The 22,700-nt window shown below is 41.5% G+C and overlaps 2 protein-coding genes across 5 annotated transcripts in view; one reads left to right on the top strand and one right to left on the bottom strand.

The window, feature by feature from the left end:
• Window positions 1-13,130, top strand: Tada1 (transcriptional adaptor 1). The gene is made up of 8 exons (XM_020185585.2): window positions 1-184; window positions 2,836-2,927; window positions 3,145-3,210; window positions 6,016-6,113; window positions 7,407-7,616; window positions 8,891-9,042; window positions 10,975-11,137; window positions 11,977-13,130. Exons 1-8 carry the CDS (start codon window positions 111-113, stop codon window positions 12,127-12,129), a joined length of 1,008 nt encoding a protein of 335 aa, XP_020041174.2. The 5' UTR covers window positions 1-110; the 3' UTR covers window positions 12,130-13,130.
• The window catches only part of Pogk (pogo transposable element derived with KRAB domain), a 17,121-nt gene continuing 5,627 nt past the window's right edge, over window positions 11,207-22,700 (bottom strand). For 3 of the 4 annotated variants that reach the window (XM_020185589.2, XM_074047593.1, XM_074047594.1), the window contains exons 3-6: window positions 21,662-21,788; window positions 20,881-20,976; window positions 18,140-19,621; window positions 11,207-16,560 (exon numbers count right to left, since the gene is read on the bottom strand). In XM_020185589.2, coding sequence (XP_020041178.1) covers window positions 18,153-19,621; window positions 20,881-20,976; window positions 21,662-21,788 — 1,692 coding nt within the window. In that variant the 3' untranslated portion in view covers window positions 11,207-16,560; window positions 18,140-18,152. The remainder of the gene's footprint in view (window positions 16,561-18,139; window positions 19,622-20,880; window positions 20,977-21,661; window positions 21,789-22,700) is intronic. The other variant, XM_074047595.1, reaches the window with a different exon arrangement.

The following is a 22,700-nucleotide window of genomic DNA, read 5'->3' on the forward strand; positions in this document are numbered from 1 at the left end:
GGCGGGTGCGGACTTAAGTGTCTGCAGCTGGTGCCTTCCGCCGAGTTGACTTTTCGGTTGTTGATCCGCGGTGGCCGGGTGGTGTGCGGTCGGGCGAGACGCGCGGTGCAATGGCGACCTTTGTGAGCGAGCTGGAGGCGGCCAAGAAGAACTTGAGCGAGGCCCTGGGGGACAACGTGAAACAGTAAGAGCCGGCGGGGCTCAGCCTGCAGGCATGAACATGGGAGTTCTCCTGGACGTGGGCTGCCACCGTGCGCCGGAGACTCTCCCCACCGCCCCGAGGCCTGTGGAGCCTCGCGTCCACCGCGACCGGCGTCTCTGGGCTCGGGAGCCGGGCCGGGAGGGGCGGCCACCGGGACTCCCGGCATCCGAGGGCTGGGCCTCCCGGGGCGCCCCGGGGACCCTTCGAGCCCGGGTGGAGCGGGAGGAGCGCACTTGATGCCACGGGCCCGCCGAGGCGGGGCGCGGACGCGTGGGGCGGCCGGGCCCAGAGGGCTTCCTGGAGGTGGTGGAGAGCGTGCTGCTGGTAGCGCTTTGACAGCAGCTTCGGAGCGGACAGACCTAGGGAGGGGACACAAGTCACCCAGCACCGCTGCAGTTAGTGGTGGTCGCAGCAGTGGGCATTTGCACACCTTTTTAAAGGCTCTCGGTGTATTGGGGGCGAGGTAGGTCGCTTATTATTCCCATTTAGTAGACAGGGACACTGAGGCCTCGCGGGGTAAGCTACCTACCTGCCAGCACTGGGACCCACGCCTTCCCTCCCCGTCCGACCCCCGAAGTGCTCAGACCATCACCCAGGAGGCCGGGCACACAGTGGGTTACATCCACACCCAACCCAAGCAATGTTGCAGGGGTTGTTGCTTTGTTTTATTTTTTTTTGCGGTACTGGGATTTGAACTCAGGGCCTCACGCTTGCTAAGCAGGCGCCCTTATCACTTGAACCACTCCGCCAACCCAGGAGTTGCAAGTTTAAAAATTATTTTAATAGGTAAAATTGAAAGATTTCACCCTCATTAATTACTATAGCTTTTTGCTTTGTAACACTACTCGATAAAATTTGCATTTTTTTCAATCTCAGTTTTCATTTTCACAAGTACAGGGAACTCATCTTGAACGTTTAAAAATTATAGTGCTGGACTGGAGGAGTGGCTCAATTGGTAGAGCGCCTGCTTTATGAACCTGAAGCCCTGAGTTCAAACTCCAGTCCCCCCCCAAAAAATACAAAAAATTATAGTGTCATTGTGGTTGCCGCCGGGTGACTGTGTGCTACCTATTGCTTTGCTTAGTAGATGCTTGCTTTTTAGTAAAAGTAGAGGAAGGAGCAGGGATTTGGTGATAATTTTTTTCGGTAAACATTTGGTGACTTTCAAAGGTTCAGTGTTCTACCTAAAGTTATATTTAATATCCATCTTCACTGTCATTCTGTTCTTTGCTTATTTTAATTAGAAATTCTTAGATTTAATAGGTAAAATTGACAGCTTTTACCCTCATTAATTACTCCATCTGTAAGGAAGGTGCCTGGCCAAACGCGACTCCCCATCTAGCACTGGAAAGCAAAGGGTTTTATACTATAACAAATCTGACATAGATTGTGTTTTTTATTGACTTTAAAACCGGATTAAATGCTAAGATATCCTCTTCCCCCATCACCATCATGAGTTCACAGCTGCCAGAAACATTTTGAAGTTTACTTTCCTTTTTTGGGGGGGCAGGGCACTACTGGGGGTTGAACTCAAGACTTCTTGTTTGCTAAGCAGGCACTGTACTGCTTTAAGCCACTCCCTCGGCCTTTTTTCTTTTAGGAGGCACTTGGGTTTCAACTCAGGGCCTCAGGCTTGCTAGGCAGGTGCTCCTACCTCTTGAGCCACTTTTGTCAGCCCTTTTTTTGTGATAGGTCCTTTCAAGATAGGGTCTGTTTGCCTGGGGCTGGCTTCAAACCACAATCCTCTGAATCTCTGCCTCCTGAGTAGCTAGGATTACAGGCGTGAGCCACCAGTGCCCAGCTCTCCCTCAACTTTTTTTGTGTTGGTTATTTTTGAGATAGGGTCTCCCTTTATCCTTGGGCCATCCTGAACAGCTGCCCTCCTATTTGTGGTTCCCTAACAGCTGGGATGACAGGAGAGCACCACCATACCCAGCCAACTATTGGTTGAGATGGGGGAGTCTGTCAAACTTTTTGTCCAGCCTGGCCTCTAACCTTGATCCTCCTGATCTCTGCTTCTGGGATAGGTAGGATTACAGGCTTGAGCCACTGTGCCCAGCTGAGAGTAGTCTTTTAGAATGGTAGCAGTGAAAAGGAAAGGTACAGCTGTGGGTTTTAGCTGAGTAAATCATGAATCCAATTCTGTTCTTTACTGATATTCTTATTCCTAGGTGTATTAGATTGATAGGCCTGCTGTGACAGAATAGCACAGAAATTTATTTTTTCAGAGTTCTTGGGGCAGTAAGACCAAGATCAAGATGGTGGAGGGTTTGGTGAGGCCTCTCTCCTACAGATGTCAACTTCTTGCTGTGTGTTCATGTGGTTACTTTCTGCACCTGTCTGGTGTCTCTCTGTGCCCTCCTCTTACAAGGACACTAGCTGTATTGGATTAGGGCCCACCCTAATGGCCTCATTTTAATTTAGTAATCCCTTTAAAGGCTGTATCTCCAAATAGTCACATTCTAAGATACTGGGGTTAGGCTTCCACATGTGAATTTGTGGGGAGGGGTGGTGCGTAGTTCAGCCAGTGACACTAGGGAATGCAAAATTTGCTTCCTTGGGAGTTGAACAGCTAAGGTACTTGGGGAGGAAGTTAAATCTATGGTTCTGAATGTTTTTTTCTGCTTCTGCAGATACTGGGCTAACTTGAAGTTGTGGTTCAAGCAGAAGATCAGCAAAGAAGAGTTTGACCTTGAAGCTCATAGACTTCTCACACAGGATAACGGTAAAGTAATTGTCTGGGGAATAAATTAGGCTTTTTGCTTTTTGAAAAAATTTTGGTTTAAATGGTATGAAAGGTAATCTTAATGTGGATATTTAGAATTAAGTGTAAGGAATGGCAGAGTACGGGACATTCCAAATCTTACAAGCTAGACTAAAGTAATAGTTTTCTTATGTTGGAAAGATTTTTATTTGACTTGTGGAAACCTTCCCTTTTGCAGTCCATTCTCACAACGATTTCCTCCTGGCCATTCTCACACGTTGTCAGATTTTGGTGTCTACACCAGGTAAGGGGTGGAAAGTGTGTCACTTGGCAGAGCCATGGAACACTTTGCTTTAGTTTTCTGTTATAGACACAGCTGGGGTTTGCAAATGGAATGTCTTTTGAAATGCTCACAAGAGCAGTTTATTTTGCAGGTGTAAATTGTCTTACAGAACCTTCTTAAAGCAAGTGATTTCCCTGTATGTACATTAACTTTTGGTCATTAGTTCTCACTCAGCTACATTTTAGATTACTGAAATAAGTGAAAAGTGAGGAAGGGAGTTGGGAGGTAAGGATTCAAAGTGAAGGGAATAAGGAAACGGTATGTTTATTAGGAAAATGTGTTCAGTAGGTTTAGGGGAGATGAATTGTGTGGTGGAGAAGCCATGATGTGTGTTGGAAACCTGGACTTTCACATGTGTTCTAAGCAGGATAGCACCTGGAAGGTTCTAGCCTTAATATATGTGTTTGGCAAATCATGGTGGGGAGGTTGCCACAAAGCTATAGATAGACTGACTCCTTAACTTTTTGGAGCTTAAGTGAAAGGTGGTAGATTAAATTACAGTATACCTCTTCTAACCATCTTATTTATTTTTTATTTGCAATACTGGAGTTTTCTTATTTTAACCAGGGAAAAACAAATAAATACATGGAAAACTCATGATAAGAGTTTGTCTTATACTTTATTAAAAACTTAAATTCATAGGTACCTCCTGCCTGTGTAGATTAAGCTGTTTTTTTTTTTTTAAATGCCTAGGGTGATTTTGATTATCTTGAATCAAAAAATAACCAAGACATGGCTGGTGTTTTTATTATCCATCCTTATAGTTGTATCTTACCTCTATTATCTGATAAGGAATTCATGTAAGATCTCCTAAAACTTAATTCCTCCATGCTCAAAGAACTTGTGAGGTGTTGTGGATAGAGGGTGTTTACAAGATGCTGGTGTTAGCGAGTAGTGGCTGCTGTCTTCCCCTTCACCATACTGTCACTGCACAGTCTCAGATTGTGTCAGGATTCTAATGGTCTACTTAAATAGAAGTGGACTTTAGCCATATTTCTTTTATGCCCAATTAAATAAAAACTTTCACTATTCTTAAATGAGTGTTACTGATTATTTAAAAGTAAGTGAAGAAACTTGCCATTTGGAAGCTAATGATTATTTCTCTATTGAACATTTAATGTTTATTTCCTCAAAAAGAAATTAATATTTGGTAGCAATGGAGATATGATTTCTCGTAAAAGTAAAATTGCTTTGTACTTAACAATTGTATGTGGGTAGTTTTCTATTTTTCTAAGCAAGGCAGGACAGGTGATTTCAGTAATTGTAGTGAGTGTAGCATGCTAGACACCTTACATGCATTATCTTTAGTCCTCACCACAACTCTACAGGGTAGTGTTAACCTCTTTTATAGATAAGGAAACATACTTCAGAGAAGAGAAAACAAGACAAAAACCCCCAAACTTGTCTGAGGCCCTGCCAAGCTAATGTTAGTGTTGGCTCAAAAGCGAAGTCCAACTGCTGTGAAAAAGCCTTCCCTTGTATCAGGGTGACCCTTCTGTATTTTGTGTCCTCATTCAGTATTTGTCCACACAGCAGCAGCTGGTAAACTGAGTTTGCAGCCTGCTGCTTCCTCTTGTCCTCCATGTTCATCTCATTCTCCTAACATGTAAGGTCTAGTCTCATTAGTCAGGATCAGATTTCTTCGGGAGATGATCTGATTGGCTGAGCTTACCAAGTGACATCTGAGTGTGCCAAAGTGATGGAGAGGAGGGACTTGATTTCCCAAATGGCCTTCTTCTACCTCTCTTCTTTTTTCTTTTTTAAAGCTTAAGGAACTTTCCAAAAAACATCAGAATGGCAATAACCTTTTACTAGAATTATGGATGATTTTTTTTCTTTTTAAAAATTTTTTTGGGGGCATAGTTTTTCCAAGTGTACTGTAGGGAGCTTGTATTACTTTGGGTTTTTTTTTTTTTTTTTTTACAATAAATACTATATGTTCAGTTTTAAAAATTCAGCACCACAAGTTTAATGATAAAAGCTGCTTTCTACTAAAAGTAGACCTATTCTCAAGACAACTATTTTTGATTTTTCATCAGTGAGTCATAGCCCCTTACAGTTTGTCTCAGACCTCTGTCTTCTTGCCTTATTGCTTTATGTTTTTTGAGATTTCTGCAGCTTTTAGTCTTTTAGCTTTTTTTTTTTTTTTTTTTTTGTGAGACTGGGGTTTGAACTCAGGACCTAGCACTTGCTAGGAAAGTGTTCCACCACTTGAGCCTAGACCCCAGTTTTTTTTTTTTTGCTTTAGTTTATTTTTTAAGTAGAGTTTACTAACTTTGCCCAGGCTGGCCTGGACCACGATCCTCCTGCTTCCCGCTCTTGAGTAGATGTGATTATAGGTATAATCCAACAATACCCATCCTTGTTTAATACATTCTTTATTCAGCAATTTTTATAGCATTCTTCTTTATGGATATTTGTCTTCTCAAACTTTTCTGAAGACTTCTCAAAGAAAAGTCTTTTTTCACTTTCTCTGTGGGACATCTGTTACTTGTTCAGTTAGCTGACATACACATATATAAATTTGTTTTATATATACAATGAATTTGTTTTCTCAAGAAATAATTTTGGTTACAGCTAGGAAAAAAAAAGAGATTTGAGAGAATATATAATTTTCTTTAGAGGTAGAAAGAGAACCACATTTGAATATTCATTTTTTTATTTTCCTTACTTGAGCATCCCATGCTTTTTAGCACAAATGAAAACAAACAGCAATTGTCAGTTGTCATTATTTTCACTTACTGTTACTGTTTTTCTATTTTATAGAGTGTGCTGGATCTCTGCCCTGGACAGGGGGTTCTGCGGCCAAACCTGGGAAACCCAAGGGCAAGAAAAAACTTGCTTCAGTTCGTCAGAAATTTGATGTAAGTTGTTCCCCAAAAGATCTTGGTAGCCAATGATTTAAGTACTTGTGTGATTTAAGTTTTAAATGAAGATTAAAATACTGGTAGTAGAGTTGAAAAAAAGCATATGATTTAGAGCAAAAAAGGTCTCAAAATTGTGAGTCTGAATGTTTACAATTCTTGTTAATTTCTTAAGTACTAGTATGTTATCATTAGAACCTAAGATTTTTCAGTGATTCAAAGCTGTGCCTGAGTTCTTTTCTCTTCAACATTTTTTCGATGGATTTGTAATATCTGTCAGATCGCAGGCATCTATTCCAAGGGTTGTAGGCCTCTGCCATGCTCTGGTGACGCTTAGTGGGGTCTGAGCCTTTAGGATCAGTACAGAGATCATGGAGCACTGGCTATAAAAATTTTAAACATTTTAGGATAACGTGTTTTCCAAATTATATCTAGGCAAGGAAGTTTTCTGAAAACATCCCTTTTTTAGATTTTACTGGGTATTGATAGTTTTATTGATTGGCATCAACGTACATTTATTTCCTTCCACCTGGTTTATGTTTTATGTCAGTAACAATGTTCATTCTGGAAGGCCTCTACTTCCAGAGAGGCATACCTGCTTTAGAAAGGTGTGTTCTATATAAAATACAGTTTTATACCTGGAAAATGGAAAAATAACAATACTGTATTTATAATATACATTTCAAACATGGACCCACTATGTTCACTACAAAACCTTTTGTGCTGGGCTTAACCCAAAGCTACCAGTAGTATATCTTCCATATGAGTGGTCTGTCAGGATTTTCAGAGGAAGGCTGAGATTTTATCATGAGAAAAGGTTGAGAAAAAACTGCTAATTAGTGTGGCTGTTTGTTAGATAGGTTCTTTGTTGAGAATTTTAAGTAGAAATAACAGCAATTAAATAGTTAGCATAGTCTTACAGTATTGTCTTGGAATATTTGTTGTTACAGCTATCATATTGTATTGGTTAACTAGGCTTTTTACGGTTTAACTGAAGCACTCATTACATATTTATACTTTTAGAACCTACTCATTTCCAGTTAAACTTTATTACTTTTTGACTATAGTTTTTTATCTTTTCCTTCTGTTATTTTTTAGTACAGGGTCACACATCTTGTGATCATTAAGGTATTAGTTAATAGAATAAATTGCTATAAAATGCTTACAAATGTGTGATTATGCTTGAATTACCTTAAAAAAAATTTTTTTTTACCCCTACGGTATAGTTTTGGTGGCATTAATTTGTAGGATCTCAAATTTAATTGACTAAGTTTGAAGTTTTCTTATTCATAGCATAGATTCCAGCCTCAGAACCCCCTTTCTGGAGCTCAGCAATTTGTGGCAAAGGATCCCCAAGATGATGACGACTTGAAACTTTGTTCCCACACAATGATGCTTCCCACTCGGGGACAGCTTGAAGGGAGGATGATCGTGACTGCCTATGAGCATGGGCTGGACAACGTCACTGAGGAGGCTGTCTCAGCTGTTGTCTATGCAGTAGAGGTTGGTTCACCGTTTGCAGCAATACCTTCACAGATTGAATGAGATGAGCTTGTATGTGTTGTTTAAAATTGATATTGCCAGAAAAGAACTAAAATACCACTCTGGTTTGATAGAACTGTAATTCTTGAAGTTACTTTCTTTTGAGGAAGAAATACAATCCAAAGAATTGCTTTCAGTTAAAACTAAGCTTTTTCAGTAAGGTTGCTTAGGGCATAGCACTTCTGTTTAATTTAATGTTTAATTTGTCAATAAAGGAACAATTTTTAAGGAAAGAAATGAGATAGGGAATCCTTATGATTGAAGTCACATGTTTCTGCTGTGGTATAGCATTTAAAGAACGTTAGTCTTGATGTCTTGAACAGTGGGATTTTTGTCCCAGCACATTTTTATTCATCCATTCATTTAGTCTGTTACCAGACAGTACTGGGTAATTCTTTGCAATTCTCTGGTCCTCATTTTCCTCATCTATATGTTAAAGATAATAATAGCTGGTCTCACAAAGTTGCAAATATTAAATAAATTCTACATGAAAAGCCATAGTAAGGCTGCAGACATGGCTCAAGGAGCAGAATGCCTGCCTAGCAAGTGCAAAGCCCTGAGTTCAAACCCCAGTACTGCCAAAAAGACAAAAACAAAACAGAACAAAACAAAACCCATTGCTCAAGGATGTCTTGATAGAAGATGAACTTATTATACAATTGAAGCACCCTACATATCCTGGCTTCCCTGTTAATAGTGTTAATTATGGGACTAGTATCTATTTTCACAGACATTCCTCAATCTTGTCTTACTTGTTGCGCATAAAAGTGAAGAGAAATTAAATACTTACTTCTGTGTGTGTTATTTTGTATGGTGTTTATGTGGCTTTTGAGCCAGCAAAGGTTCTTTTCATGAAAGAATTTTGATAAACAATAAGTAAACAGATCTTGCAACTTTTTGTCCCATTTTAAACCAAATTTCAAGGTAGTTTGCCTCTTTTAAAAAATAAGCTCTCTAAAAATCATTTTTGAAACAGAAGAGCCAATTTAAAGATGTACACTTAAAAACAAAAACAAAATTTGTGTACAGAGCCCATTTTTAAAGAGAACCAAATAAAAATAAGCATGCTCTTTCTTTCCCATGCCTCCTCTGGAATGGCTCTTTGCTCCTTCATGTTTTAACCTGTGCTGGCCTGCCCCACATCTCCATCCAAATGCCATAAGCATTTTTGGTCATTGGAACTCTGACGGTTTGCTTTTAAGAAGATCATACAATATTTTTTTTTGGCTTTACAGAATCACCTTAAAGATATTCTGACTTCAGTTGTGTCAAGAAGGAAAGCTTATCGATTACGAGATGGCCATTTTAAATATGCCTTTGGTAGTAATGTGACCCCACAGCCTTACCTGAAGAATAGTGTGGTGGCTTACAACAACTTCATAGAAAGGTAAATGGTTTTTGTGATTTTGCTTCCATCTTTTGCTAGTTGGTTACACTGCTCTTACTACTAAACCATGGTTAAACAATCGATCATCATGATCGATTAGAAGTACTGAAGTGCTTCTGACAGTAATACAGTTTTATTTTCTTAGGTCATATTCTTGCAGGCTATCTAGTGAATTGTTTTGGTGTGCTTTTTAAGTTCCATGTGGGTTTAATGTGACACTCCCCCCTCCTTCCGCCCCCCAGCCATTTTCTGATGTGGAAGAGTAACCCTTAGTCAGTGAGTCCTGTTGGCAGCATCTGCCTGGTGAGGAGTGGGTCTGCTCTCAGCCAGAGGTCTGGCCTGGCATTGTTGGGTCAAGTCTGGGTTTCCTGGTGGTGGGAGGAGGAGAAGTGAGGAGTTTCTCTAGGTCCTCATCTGATTGTTGTAGCTGTTGGTTAAGGTAGTGGCTTGCATTGGTGTCTCCTGATTGCTCTTGGCATCCTGTTTGCTGCTCTTGTTTCTCAGCTTATTTCTGGGATTCCTATGTCCTCATTCCACTGAGGGCTTCCAAGGCCTCTCTTATATGTCCTAAGTTACCCCTTTCTGAGATTAGTAGATTACACTCATATATGTGTTTTTCTTGTTCTTCTACCTCCCTTTGTCCCTCATATCCCCTACCTCCAAATTTAGTCTGAATCTTAAGCCTTTGGGAATAAAAGATAATAATATAATTGTTCTTGTTACTGAAGTGACTGAATTTCCTGAGTGTTGGACTTTGTGTATCTGGTTATTTGGCTAGTTAGGGAGAAAGGAGGTAAAGAGGTGACAGGGAGATACAAGTTCAGAGAAAAGTTAATTAAGACTGGGAGGGCTGGCAAAAGTGATGGTGGTAAAGAAATAACAGAAAAGGAAGGCAGGTGGGGACTGGGAAAACTAAGAGGGTTGGACAGAGCGAACAGTGCTGACAGAACATGGAAGAGGTTGTGCCAGTGCCAGTTTCAAGACTGTGGAGATCTTTACAGGGGTCACAAGGCCCATTTCCATAGTATCATTTTATATTGGGCTCCCTGTTAGATTGCTTTCTGTGGTCATTGATTTCTAAATCTCATTCGGGCGTAGCTATTTGGAATTGTTTTCATGTCCTTCCTCTAGAGAAAAATAAAAAAAGTGGCTCCTTGTAGTAGGGGATGTCAGGAGGCAGTGTTGCTGGCCTGGCTGTGCTTTGGAGCCCTCTCTCCCCTGCTGGCCAGTCCCTGAGGGCTTTTACCTCCATTGGCTGCCTGTTACTCTAACAGGGTTGCTTTTGTCTATCTGCTGCCTCATTATTTGTTTTACCTCCCTGTATGTTCTTGGAAACTGTATAGGCTATCTCAACTGCACTAGAAAAACCATCTGACTTCTCAGCTGGTGTTCTTTTTGGGCTCTGTTTTGGGGAAGTACCAAGGTCTGGGTTAATTTTCCCTACCCTCCATTTTGCCTATTACTCCTGCTGTGTCTTCCTTTCTTGATGTTTATTTTTGAATTTGTTATCCTCCAGTATTGTTTGGTTCCCTCTCCAAGCCATTTGTTTTTAGTTTCTAATTCCTTTAGTTAAGGTCTGTATTTTTTTTCAACTGATGCTGTAAGAGCTGGAAACCAGTTTTGGTTCAGTATCCTATCTGACATGGGGAAGAAAGGGTAAGTATAGTTGCATTATACTTTTTTCTAGCCTAACAGCCTTAAAATTAAAATTATATCCTATCTGACATGGGGAAGAAGGGGTAAGTATAGTTGCATTACACTTTTTTCCAGCCTTAAAATTAAAATTATATCCTATCTGTGTATACACTGATTAGACTTCTAATTCATTTAAAGATTCTATAAATGAGATGTATTCTAGCAGGCCAACCTATTCTACCTGCTCAGTTGTCTCCATTGTAGATGCTGGGAAAATTTCTGGAATTTTTTTTTCAGCCCTCCAGCCTTCTCTGCTCCTTGTGCCGGTCAGAATCCAGCTTCTCACCCACCCCCTGACGACGCTGAGCAGCAGGCTGCTCTCCTGCTGGCATGCTCAGGGGACACCCTACCTGCATCTTTGCCTCCAGTGAACATGTATGATCTTTTTGAAGCTTTGCAGGTAAACTATGTCCTTAACATTTTCCTGGATTTATGGGTAGGTCAAAGATTCTTCATGTCTGCAGAGATGTTTTTCACTGTTTTTTTTTTTTTCTTTTGGTGGGAGGACTGGGGTTTGAACTCAGGGGTTGGCACTTGGAAATCAGGCATTCTACCTACCACTTGAGTCATACCTCCAGTCCATTTTCCTCTGGTTAATTTGGAGATGGGGTCTCGTGAGCTATTCGAGCCACATTCCCAGCTTGCTTTTGTTATTTTTGAATAGGGTCTTGGGTTTTTTTTTTTTTTTGCCCATACTGGCCTGGACCTGGATCCTTTTATTTATGTTTCCTACATAGCTGGGATGACACCACATATGTACCACCATGCCAACTTATGATTGAGATGGGGGTCTTGCTAATGATATAAACGATATAAAATCCCTCTGATTTCTCAGCTTGAGACCCAGGCTGGCCTCAAACCATGATCCGGGTCTCCACCTTCTGAGTAGCTGGGATTAAAGGCATGAACCATTATGTCCTACCTGTTTTTCCACTTTGTATTGTTAGTTATTAAAGCCAGTAATACTAGCTTTGTTTTTCAAATCCTGAGAGTTCTTCCTAATTTACCTCTCTCATACTCTACCTCTCCAGTTAAAAGGAAAAGGAAAAACAATTCATTCTTCCTTGCTATTTCAGAATCTTGTTTCCTTGCTGACTTGGGATTCATTAGGTTATTGCTTAAAATTTACAGGTTGTGTGTCTGCATGTGAATGTTTTATTCATAGACATCTTACTTTTGTATGCTATAAAAATAATTTACTGAAGTGTAATTGAAGACATGCTAATTTTTAAATTCCAGGTACATAGGGAAGTCATTCCTACACATACTGTGTATGCCCTTAATATTGAAAGAATCATCATGAAACTCTGGCACCCAAATCATGAAGAGTTACAGCAAGACAAAGTCCACCGACAGCGCTTGGCAGCCAAGGAAGGGCTTTTGCTCTGCTAAATTAGAATTTGAGGGTGTGGAACCATCATGTAATTCATTGATTATTGAAAATTGAATGCTCTTTGGGTCCACATTTCAAGGCTCAAGTGTATAGTGTATATATAACTTTTCCTATGGAAATGTGACATTGAGTACATTTTGTGTTGCTACTGTGAAGCCTTAGTATAAATTTAACTGGTAATGGCGTATATGTCTATATGTGTATGTTCCCAATTCTGGGAACAGGCATTGGTGAAGGAATAAGGATGTTTAGGCATCTGAGGCTTAGTTTGTGTGGTGTGCATGTAAGGTAGATGAGTTAAGGAAGCTGTTATAACTTAGTCCCCATGACTAGCATTTGTTTGTTCAGTGATGTAATACATTCTGTATCTGATAGGTGTACAATTTCTGTCTCTCCTGAAGATCTGTATGCTTGCATATTGGTTGGCATGACCTATACAGTGTTAAAAATTCAGATGCCTCCTGTAGTGATCAGTTAGCAGCTCTAGGTTGTCCCCAATCATCATTTTAACTCCACAGAAATATACCACTTGGAAATGTTGTGTTAGACAAAATAAAGCCCTTTCTTTTCATTTAAAGCCCAAATCATACAACTCTTGGAATACAATTACCCTTGTAAAATGCCTCCTTCTATCTCAAGATTTTTTTTTTTTAGCATGAATATGCCCTAAGACTGACAGGCTTATCTATTATTTCTATAGAATGTGTTTTAAGAAATCTTGCAAAACAAACTGGATTTATAATTCTCCTACTCTTATGAAATATGTTTCTACCCTTCCAAGTGATAACATGGAAATCATTTCACATTTGACAATATTGCTGATGACCAACTTTGTTGTTTTTGAGATGTGTTGTTGTTTACTCAAGTAGTGTTGGTGGATAAATTAGAATGTATAGATGGTCTAAATAATGGATGCGTGTAGAAATGTATATATGGTTCATGTATCTGGATCTGTATTTGATTTTTTATTTTGAATGTAATAAATGTTTTGGGGAAGCTCTCCTGTTTGTTAAAATAAATGTGTAAGGAATACTACCTCCTTCAGAAATAGGAAAAGCCCTTCTTTATGAGATCTTGGCAGAGACTTTTCAAAAGATAGTAGACGAGAAAGATTAAAAGGGAAGGAGAGGTTTCTGTAAAGTATACCATTTCTTGCTTTTGTGATTAAGACTAAAAGAAAAAAGTCATCAGGAGTTAGTTTCTCTCAGTTATTGGCACAAGCCCTTGAGAGAGGTGGGTGAGATAATACTCAAGGATTTTTAGGGTTTGGAATAATTTAAACTGATGTTCACATGATTATGGTGGTTTTGTTAGTGCTACCCATACAGAGGCAGCCAGAAGCCTCAACCTGTCCTGCTGCCCCTTGCAATGGCAGGTTCATAGGGTCTTTTAGCACAGACGAATCTCCAAGCTGGAAAATTCGTCCATAGTCTAGGGCTTGTCCCAAACTCTGAGTCACCTATTTAGTGGGACACTTTGCTTCATCTGTTTCAGGTCTACACTCTAAAATAAGATCTGTTCTCCATGCCAGTTAAGAAATCATTTTCTGAAGTGGAAAGATGGGGTTGAGGGCAAGGCTATAAGGTAGAAAGTAATAATATCTTCAAGAAAGACTTTGAAAGACTTGAACTGTTTCACCAAAGGCTGGCTCCATCTCTGACACCTTTGCCAGCTGTGGGCTCCTGCATGTAGTCTATTCTATAATTAAAAGATCATGAGTACTTATTATCAAGCATCTAGAAAAATATTTGAATGAGGAAGAGCTGTTAGAAACCAAATAATTTCAGTTGTTCCAGGTTATTGCTCATACATGGTTTTAAGTAATTGTCTGTTAGCTATAGGCCTATCACTGTGCAATCAGGTTTGCTTATGCTTGCTTGCTTTATCAAGCAGACTAAAGACTGGCTTGACACACATTAGCACCCTATCACCCCCTGCTGTGGTTAGCCACCCAACATTGCAACACTTCTCTCCACTGCCTGAAGTCACTGGGATGTCCCCAAGTTTCATAGATTATCTTCTAAATGTCTACTCTTCTTTGACCATAGAAAAATACTTATATGCTACCTCTCAACTCCTACCACAATGCCTCTGGGTCAGGCTTGGAAAGTGCATCATGCATTTAAGCTGATGGTTTATAAAGGAATAATAAAATTTCTAGATTATTCTTGGAGAGTAGACCACTACTTACTTGAGTCAGGTGCATGTTAAACTGTCAAGTTTAATTTTACTGACAGCACATGATAAAGGGATCTATGGGTATGACACTTTCACAGAAATTTCAAAAATAAGATACTAAATTTTCACTCATTTAATTGTGGATTTCCTTCATGTGATTTTTGATAACATTCCTGAGGAAATCTGAAACGATCACTGAGGAAAAGAACTATTTGTGCCAGACCTCCTCCACCTTTAAAAGCCAGTTTAAAATTATGCCTATTTCTCTTCACTTTGTCTTCAGAGACACTAACCTTACTTACTGCACCCCATGAACATCCTATGATTCAAAGGTATTACTGACACCACCCTGGAGAATAAAGTGTAAACAACAGCTTAAATGTAATCTCTGGTAATTAATGCCAGCAAGTAAATAAATAAAACCGCCATTGTCTATTATCTTTCTTATCAAAGTTTATTGTTGGGGTCAGTTCCTATCACCTGGGGAGTATAACCGTGTCTCAGTGTGCTATCGAAGTTCTAGGGTAATAGCTGTTCTCCGCAAACAGTTGTACTGGGGCTCTGTTAGGCATAGACCGTGTTACGTCAGTGGAAGAATGAGCCCAGAAGACCCTGACAGCAGAGCCATCACTCTAGGAAAGTTCCAGTGCTATGTAACCCGTAAGGCATCTCGCTGACAATGAGATTTGAGGTTATGGAATGAAACAGGAGTTGATCCCATTTTCTACTCTTCTCAGCAAGATAACTGGCTCCTGTGTAGGAGCCCCAAGTAGGTCTTGTGGCATCTTTTAAGCTCCCAAAGCAAGACAGGTAAAACATGGAAAAGAAAGGGCCAGGAAGTAGGAACAGTTGAAAGAAAATTAAGTAGAACTGGAGGGAATGGAAACTTATGGAATGGAAACAAACAGGTCCAGATGCCATTTTTGGATGATTAAGAATATAGTACAGGTAAAAAGCAAATAGGGAAACAACTCAACAAAAGTTATTCAGATACTAGAAGTGAAATTTCCCCTCTTGTGTGTGGAACTGGTTTAAAAAGGTGAGAAAGATGACTCACAAGAAAATGAGTACCTGAGTAGAAATAGGTATTTCAGGATGCCAGAAACAGCTTATAAATATTCATGTGAGCTGAGTGTACAGGAAAGAAAAGTGGTTATGGTAGCTAGCCTGTTATCCAGACTTGACACTGGAATGACAATTCTAGCAATGGCTTTGTCTTTGAGGTTCTGGCCTATTTTTTTTGTAGCACAGAGAGCTTTGAAGGAATGTATTCCTAACATTCAACTTATGTGGGAATGCAAATTAATACCATGTAAAAATCAATGGCCTCCCCCCTGTTCTTGCAGGGTAGATTGGTCTTGAAACAGCTGGCTAAAAGGCCCAACCACTCCAACTGCCCTGTGACAAAAATACTAAAGAATACAAGCATGAGATGAGTCAGTGGGCCTTATACCATGTAGACAGCAGACTTAGTGTCTTCTGCAGGCAGCCTGAGAAACAGAAGAGCTCGTGTACTGAGTGCTGTCTTATTAAATATGACAAAAAAATAGGGCCATTAAACAAGACCCTTCAAAAAATCTAGCTGCCACCCAGATAGGGAAAAGAAGTAAAACAGCATCATTTATTTTCACCTATTTCTTCCATGCTAACCTAGCTCATCTATAAAAAAGCTATCTTTTGGCACCAGGCCGGTATGTTTTAATTTTGCTGTTATCATTAGCATCTGATTTTCCCAAAAGAGGAAATATGTAAGTAGCAGGGTGTGTAAGTGACACATTCTACAAAACCTTTTCCATAGGCTTGACCTGTATGGGGACAGATTCTACTTCTGGAAGCATTTTCCAAGGCAGAATAAAACATCTGCTTGAGGTTCTCTCCACAGAAAGGACACCACTAGAGTTGTGCCCACCTGACAAGTCTCTTGTTGGTGCTAAACAAATGGTCTCTTCTCCAGGAAATACCTTTCGTTTGTTCATATTTACAGGATTCTTGATGGACAGATGGAGTCATCTCCAAACCAAGAAATGGAGCAGAAAGTTTCTTTTCTAAGCTTGTCTCTGTTGAACTTAAAGGTCCTAGACTTTGCTGACACCTCACAGGGTGGGGCTGTGTCCTGGGATGGATGTGCTGCCATCCAGACCTGGGCTGTTCAGAGCCCCAGTGCTGTTCGTGGTGCTCCCTATGCATCCATGCTTTTCAGGAATAATCTTCTTTAGGACTTTCCCCAGCTGTTTTAATCACAGTTCCATTTGCTGGAAAACAGAGAGAACCTAAGTGTGAATTAACCCTTGGATTTCTGGTCCAACTTTTAACAAAAATAGAATTCCACCAGTCAGATTTCCAAACAGATGACACAGTTTTATGCCCATGTGTCCTCTGAATCTCTCTTTTTTTTGGCAGTACTGGGGACTGCTCAGGGCCTCATGGTTGCAAGGCAGGTGCAAACACTATCATTCAAAGTTTGATATCCAATGGAGGCAGGGTGGTGGTCAGCAGAAAAGGGAGCTGAATTCATGGGGTTTTTCAGAGTGGGGAACATGGGAAGGAAAATGTAGTTTCAGTGACTTAAATCTAATAGTAAGTACTGCTCCTTGCTCTACTGTAATTCTAGGGATCCCAGGATTACAAAGGAAATCAGAGATAGGCATATACCTTGATTTGGGGGCAAGGAAGGAGGTATAACTCACTTTTAAACATACAGATGTGCTTATCCAGTATGGAGTGGGGAAAGAGGGTTTCTATTAGTATTTCACTTGGAGAAAAATCCAAGTAGAGTGAAAACAACTATACTTTAAAAGAAAGGAAAAGTGTCGAGATGACTTCAGGTCCTCTGTCAAAGGGATATCTTCTACACTGCATCTGGAGGCACTTATTAATTGACAGTTAGCGTGTCACCTACTGTCTGTGGCCATTCTGCTTTCAAGGAGCATGAGGGGGGCATTGATGAGAGGTTGTGGGCTCACTTGCTAGTGTTGGCTCTGTTGGGTTCCCAATCCTTGCTTCATTTTAAAGCTGCTCCTCTTCTGCACTAGCCCCTGAAAATTCCAGGTCTCTTGTCCTTGGCCCTTAAACTTGACTCACTGTAGTCCTACATATGCACATTTAATTTTTTTTCTTATGCAAAAATTCATTTAAAAAATTCCTTCAGACATCTGCTGGCTACAGGAACTTATTTTAACTGCCCACTCTACCTAAAGGTCCATATGAGACTTAGGATGATTTTAAAACTTCCGTATTCCCTAGGAGAAAGCAAATAGAGGTTATTATTTTTAGCTTCTTGGTGGGCATAGTATGACCATCCCAGGACAAAGACCTGAGGCCCAAAGGCCACGGTATGAAAGCCTGACTTCGTGCTATTCCTGTGTTATGGTTCTATAGGCCAGCAAAAGCCATTATAACAGCCTCAAGTAAATCAGGCACATATACTGGCCCTAAATGTTCAGCATGATTTATAAGGGAAAGAGAAAAAGTTGTCTTTTCAGGCAATACTTTTTATGAACTGAGCCATGTCAGACTACACTCTTTCAGGTCCAAGCAACATCTTTCATCCTTACAGCTTTCAGATGGAATATTCTAGCAGTTCATTCTTTGTTCATTTTACACAGGATACAAGTGTTCCTGGGTCTAGGCTGCAGAGCACAATATACACAAAGTAAGCCAAGAAGTCAGTCTCCTATAAAGGAGAAAATGCAGATGGCTTGTTACCTATATTAATGTACAGTAGACTCTCAGAGAACTTGGAAACAAAAGAAATGGAAAGAGAAAAAGTGTGTGTTGAATACAGACATGTCCATCAGCAAAGGCATCAACTATTTATTCCCAACCAGTTACCTGAACTCTTCCTTCAGTTGCCCTCAGACATGCTTTCAGTATCACATTCTTTTGGTGGCTCTCCTCCTCCGGGCAGCTCACTCTCGATTTCCCACAGGACGTCATCCTCCTCCAAGTTGTTGGAGATGTGACACTTCTTGAATCCTTGGACAATAGATTCACTTGAGATGCTGTTCCATGCAACCATGACCCACTCCAGGAAAAGGCCCAGGGGTGGTTTCTTGGCATTCCCAGTGGGGCTCAGTGCCAGGTTCCCAGCCAGAAGCCAGTTGGAGTACTGGGCTCGCACACTGTCATTCAGTGGCTTGTAGACCACTACGTCCAGCACCTGCAGCTGCGAGGTCAGGCCCCCTGGGATGATCACCATGTCAGTGTTCATGCGTTCCATGGAGCTCTTCACAGAATCAGTGGCATGGCCCCGGAAGCCGTTCAGGATCAGCATCCCCCGCTGCTTGGGCACTGCTCCTGTTCTCCGTTTCCAAACCACTTCCAACCAGTCCTGCATCAGGTCCTCAGTCATCCACCCGTAGCGGTGGCAGCGGATTTCCATCCCGCTGGGGAACTTGCCTGGGGGGATGTACGTTCCCCTCAAAATGATGTACGGAGGTAACTTCCTCCCGTCTGCCAAGACGCCAAGCATCGCCGTGATCTTCACTTTCTCCCTGCCTGGCGTCTTGACCAAGACAGGCTTTTCACCCTGGTTGTCAACAGTTACCCTGGATGGCACCTCTAAGCAGATTGGCGTCTCGTCTGCATTCCCCATCTGTGCCACCTGATAATCATGTGCCCTGCGCAGAGCCAGCACACTCTGCTGGTAAGTGACAAGCTTCTCAGTCAGGTCTTCCGGCAGGTGCGGGGGCACGGGCACTTTGTGCCTCAGAGACAGGTCATACCTTCTCATCATTCTTCGACACCAGCCCAGGCTTGCCTTGAACCCTTTTTCTGGAATGTTCATTTCCTGGGCGATTTCGAGGGCTTTCAGCTGCATTGCCTCCCTGGTGATAGGGTCCCCTTTGGCCTGCATATATCTCACATACTCAGCAACACGTTGGTCCACCAGAGCAAACCTGCCATTCTTGGGGCCTCGGAATGCCCGCCGCATGGCATGGGCATTTTGGAGCTGCGGCTTCACTTTGCGCCAGTCTCGAACGTTTTTTTCCAACACTCCAAACTGCTTGGCTGCCTGGCAGTTGTTGGTGCTCTCGGCATACTCCACCACCATCAACTTGAACCCTGCATCGTAACTACGACGCATGCCTCGGCTGAACTGAAACTTCCCAGCTATGTCATCCGCTGAGAGGTCATAGGCTGGGAAGCCCATAGCCATGTAGAAGGGGTACCCCTCACTCCACTCAGGCAGTAGTGTGATGTCCCGAGGCAGATGCAGGCCAAAGTTGTCCAGCTGCTGAGGCTGAGGGATCTGGGAGGAGGTAATCATCGGAGATGCCCAATCTGGAGACTTTATGTCAGAGTCTTCATTTTCTAAGAGACAAACAGGGAGGGGCAAAAGTAAGGCCAGTAAGTAAAAGGGTTTATTCCTGGATTTTTTGGGGTCAAGATGCTTTACCTAAGGCTCACCAAAAGTACAAACTTCAACAATAGGTAATACTGCCTAAGTTCTTATCCATGCGTCGATTTATACCTACTACCACATCTAATTCTCACAGCACCCTTTCTTTGCAGATGAGGAAGAGAAGCTACAGAGGCTATGAGGTGAGTCAAGGATGCCAAGCTAGGAAGTGTCAGAGAACTGAGTACAAGTGCAAGCTTGGACCAAATAATATGGGGGCCAAGTTTGGGTCAAAACAATGTTTATGTGGATGACGCATACAACAGAGATTTGGTTGTATCTTGGGGTTCAATCATAGCCCTTGAACCAAGAAAACCTAGAACAAAAACCACGTCAGCAAAGTTAAGCTTGTAAGGCACAAAGCTGGTTCCTGCACACCAGTGTGCATGCTTGTATTTGGAAGGTAGTCACAGAAATGGAATATGACTTGAGGAAACCACCTTATCTCACCAAAACTAAAATGCCATCAGTTATAAGATACACCATTTATGTGCTGTGAAAAGAAGAAACAAATGCCACTAACAATAACTATGACATGCTTACTTGTTTTTAAGAGGCATTCTCAATTTCAGAGTTGTTAAATTAGTAGGGAAAAACATGTTTTAGAATCAATGAAATAAGGCATTATATACTCTTATCTATTGAGAAAAGCATATAAAACTATTTTGGCTGTCTAGAAGTTATGCTACATTATTCCAACTGCTACTCTTCTAACCAATTTCCTTGGTAATAGTCTAGGTGATTCTTAGACATGTGTGCTCAAATGTGTACTATAGCTAATACTGCCTTTCCCATCCAGAGTGAAATGGACAGGAAGCCCAGGGGAAGTAACACTAGAAGTGTGCTCCTCTCACTATTCCTTAGTTTACAGAGGCACTTGTGCTGCCAATGTGACCACACTCACCCGGATGGACACTGGACCAAACGCCGTACAAATGTCTTTTTGCTTTGTCCACATACAAGGTCACACAACATGCCTTATTTAAAACCACAAGTAACCAATGAAGAAATGGAGGCCCAGAAAGGTGAAGGAAGTTGTCCAAGGTCATATGGTTAGCCCATAATCTTTGTCCCTCACTCCTAAATACCCTACAGAATGTACATGGAAACTGAAAATCAGCTTCAAGATGCTCCTCTCAGGAAGGATGCTAAATTGGGTTACTCATGGTACCTGTAACCGTTCCTCGCAGCTGCCACTCATCAGAATTATGAGACTCCTCCTCCCCTTCCAAACGAGTGATCATGTCTGGTTTAGGGAATGGGAATTCTGTTCATAGGAAATAAAACAGGTAACAGTATTCATTACTGTCCTGGAGCAACACCAGAATAAGTACTTTAAAATACTTAAGAAACACCTCCACTCTCCCACCCGCCCAATTGTGAAAGACATGGGGGAAAAGCTTAGTGATACTTAAAGAAAAATATGATGAAAAACAGGTCTGTCCAAGGGAATTTCTGGATGTCTGCTAATGAGGGCTGGTACTGGCAACAACAAGGAGTTGCATTTAGCAGAGAAGTTGGGGGATGCAGCCACTGGACATTTTGGTACCTGAATGAGCAAACTGGGAAATCCCTGCAAATGGCTATACTCTGAAAAGATTGATGCTGCACTCTTTGGGGGGACATGTCTTGTTTCTGAGGATGACAAGATAAATGATGAGGCCTTCCTACCTAAGGACCAACAACTTATAGGCCCAGATCCATGATGAAATTTCTAAAGATGTACCTGTTTTTTGCTAATGTAAATGCCTGGGTGATTGAGTATAGTTCTAAGAGGCAGCATGAATTGCTGAGTAGAAGGACATATATATCTTGCCCAAATCAAAAACAGAAAATTAAGTGGGCACAGGCATGGAGGGGAAAAAGAAAGATGTCAGATACACCAGAGAAGAGAAACATGGAAATTGTCTGGGCTCAGAGCTTCCAGGAAACAAAGGAAAACAAAGCTTTACCCAGGGACAGGACAGTTTCATAATTCATCCTCATGACTTCCCGGTAGAGGGCCTTTTGTTGCTCCGTCAAAACTTCCCACTCCTCATCGGAAAAATATATGGCCACCTCATCAAATAGGGCTGGTACCTGGAACATGAACAGTCCTTTCTCAACAACTAATATGTACATGCAGACAGATATTCAGACCCAATAGGACCTCATGGACAAGTGGGTGCAACCCTCCCTCTCACAGTTCAGAACAGTGCCCTGACCTGAGGGCACTGGGGACAAGATGAGGGCAAGAGCAAGGGCCCTTCTATGCCATCCCCTCAGTTCACAAATACAGTAAAGAAACTCCCTACCAGGCTGGAAGCTCCTGGGCACTGTTCCCTCAAGTGCTACATGAGAACTGCTCATAGCTCACCCCCAACTTGAGGGAGGTAGAAGCCAACTACATCCAGAGAAAATGTCTCCACCAATACGAATATCCAACCTGTGCCCTCCTATCTCTCAAGGACCATCAGCCCAGGGGAAAGAGCTGGGTTTGTAAATTCCAACAGGATTACTGCTTTCCATGGGATCTTTGTGGTTTTCTGGGACACTCCACATTTAAGGGCACTGGGTTAGTGCCCTTAAAACACTAAGATTCTCAAAGGGGAGCCAGCAAGACAAGGGCCCCTACTTGGCCCTTCCAATCCACAAGAACAGTAGGAGAGAAGGGCTAATTAGAGCTTAATTTATGCACTGAGATGCCAGAGTAAAGTCATTTGCTTTGATGCCTAGACCAGGTCTGCAGTGTCCATGTATAGAGAAGCCTGCTCCCTGCTCTGTACCTCCAATCCCACTCTTCTCTTTATAGCTACAAGCAGCCAAGCCACCCAAACCAACCCTCTTTGTTTTCTTAAACTGATTTGCTTTCTTTCTATTGTATATCTTCTCTTGTTCATTACACATCCTACTCCAAAGTAGGTAAGAAATCACTGGACAGCTTGTTTCAGACTGGTCACTTTGTATTCTTGCTGTCAAAGCTATTCCCCAAAGCTATAGCTTAGGCCTGGG

This window comes from Castor canadensis, chromosome 11 (assembly GCF_047511655.1).
Source record: "Castor canadensis chromosome 11, mCasCan1.hap1v2, whole genome shotgun sequence".
In the NCBI taxonomy this organism is placed as follows: domain Eukaryota; kingdom Metazoa; phylum Chordata; class Mammalia; order Rodentia; family Castoridae; genus Castor; species Castor canadensis.

What these genes read in the sequence shown, in the direction of transcription:
- Tada1 (XM_020185585.2), top strand. Translation starts at nt 111, where the DNA reads ATGGCGACCTTTGTGAGCGAGCTGGAGGCGGCCAAGAAGAACTTGAGC. An exon ending in GATTTTGGTGTCTACACCAG is followed by an intron (nt 3,211 to 6,015) that starts GTAAGGGGTGGA and finishes TCTATTTTATAG; the next exon opens with AGTGTGCTGGATCTCTGCCC. An exon ending in CTGTTGTCTATGCAGTAGAG is followed by an intron (nt 7,617 to 8,890) that starts GTTGGTTCACCG and finishes TTGGCTTTACAG; the next exon opens with AATCACCTTAAAGATATTCT.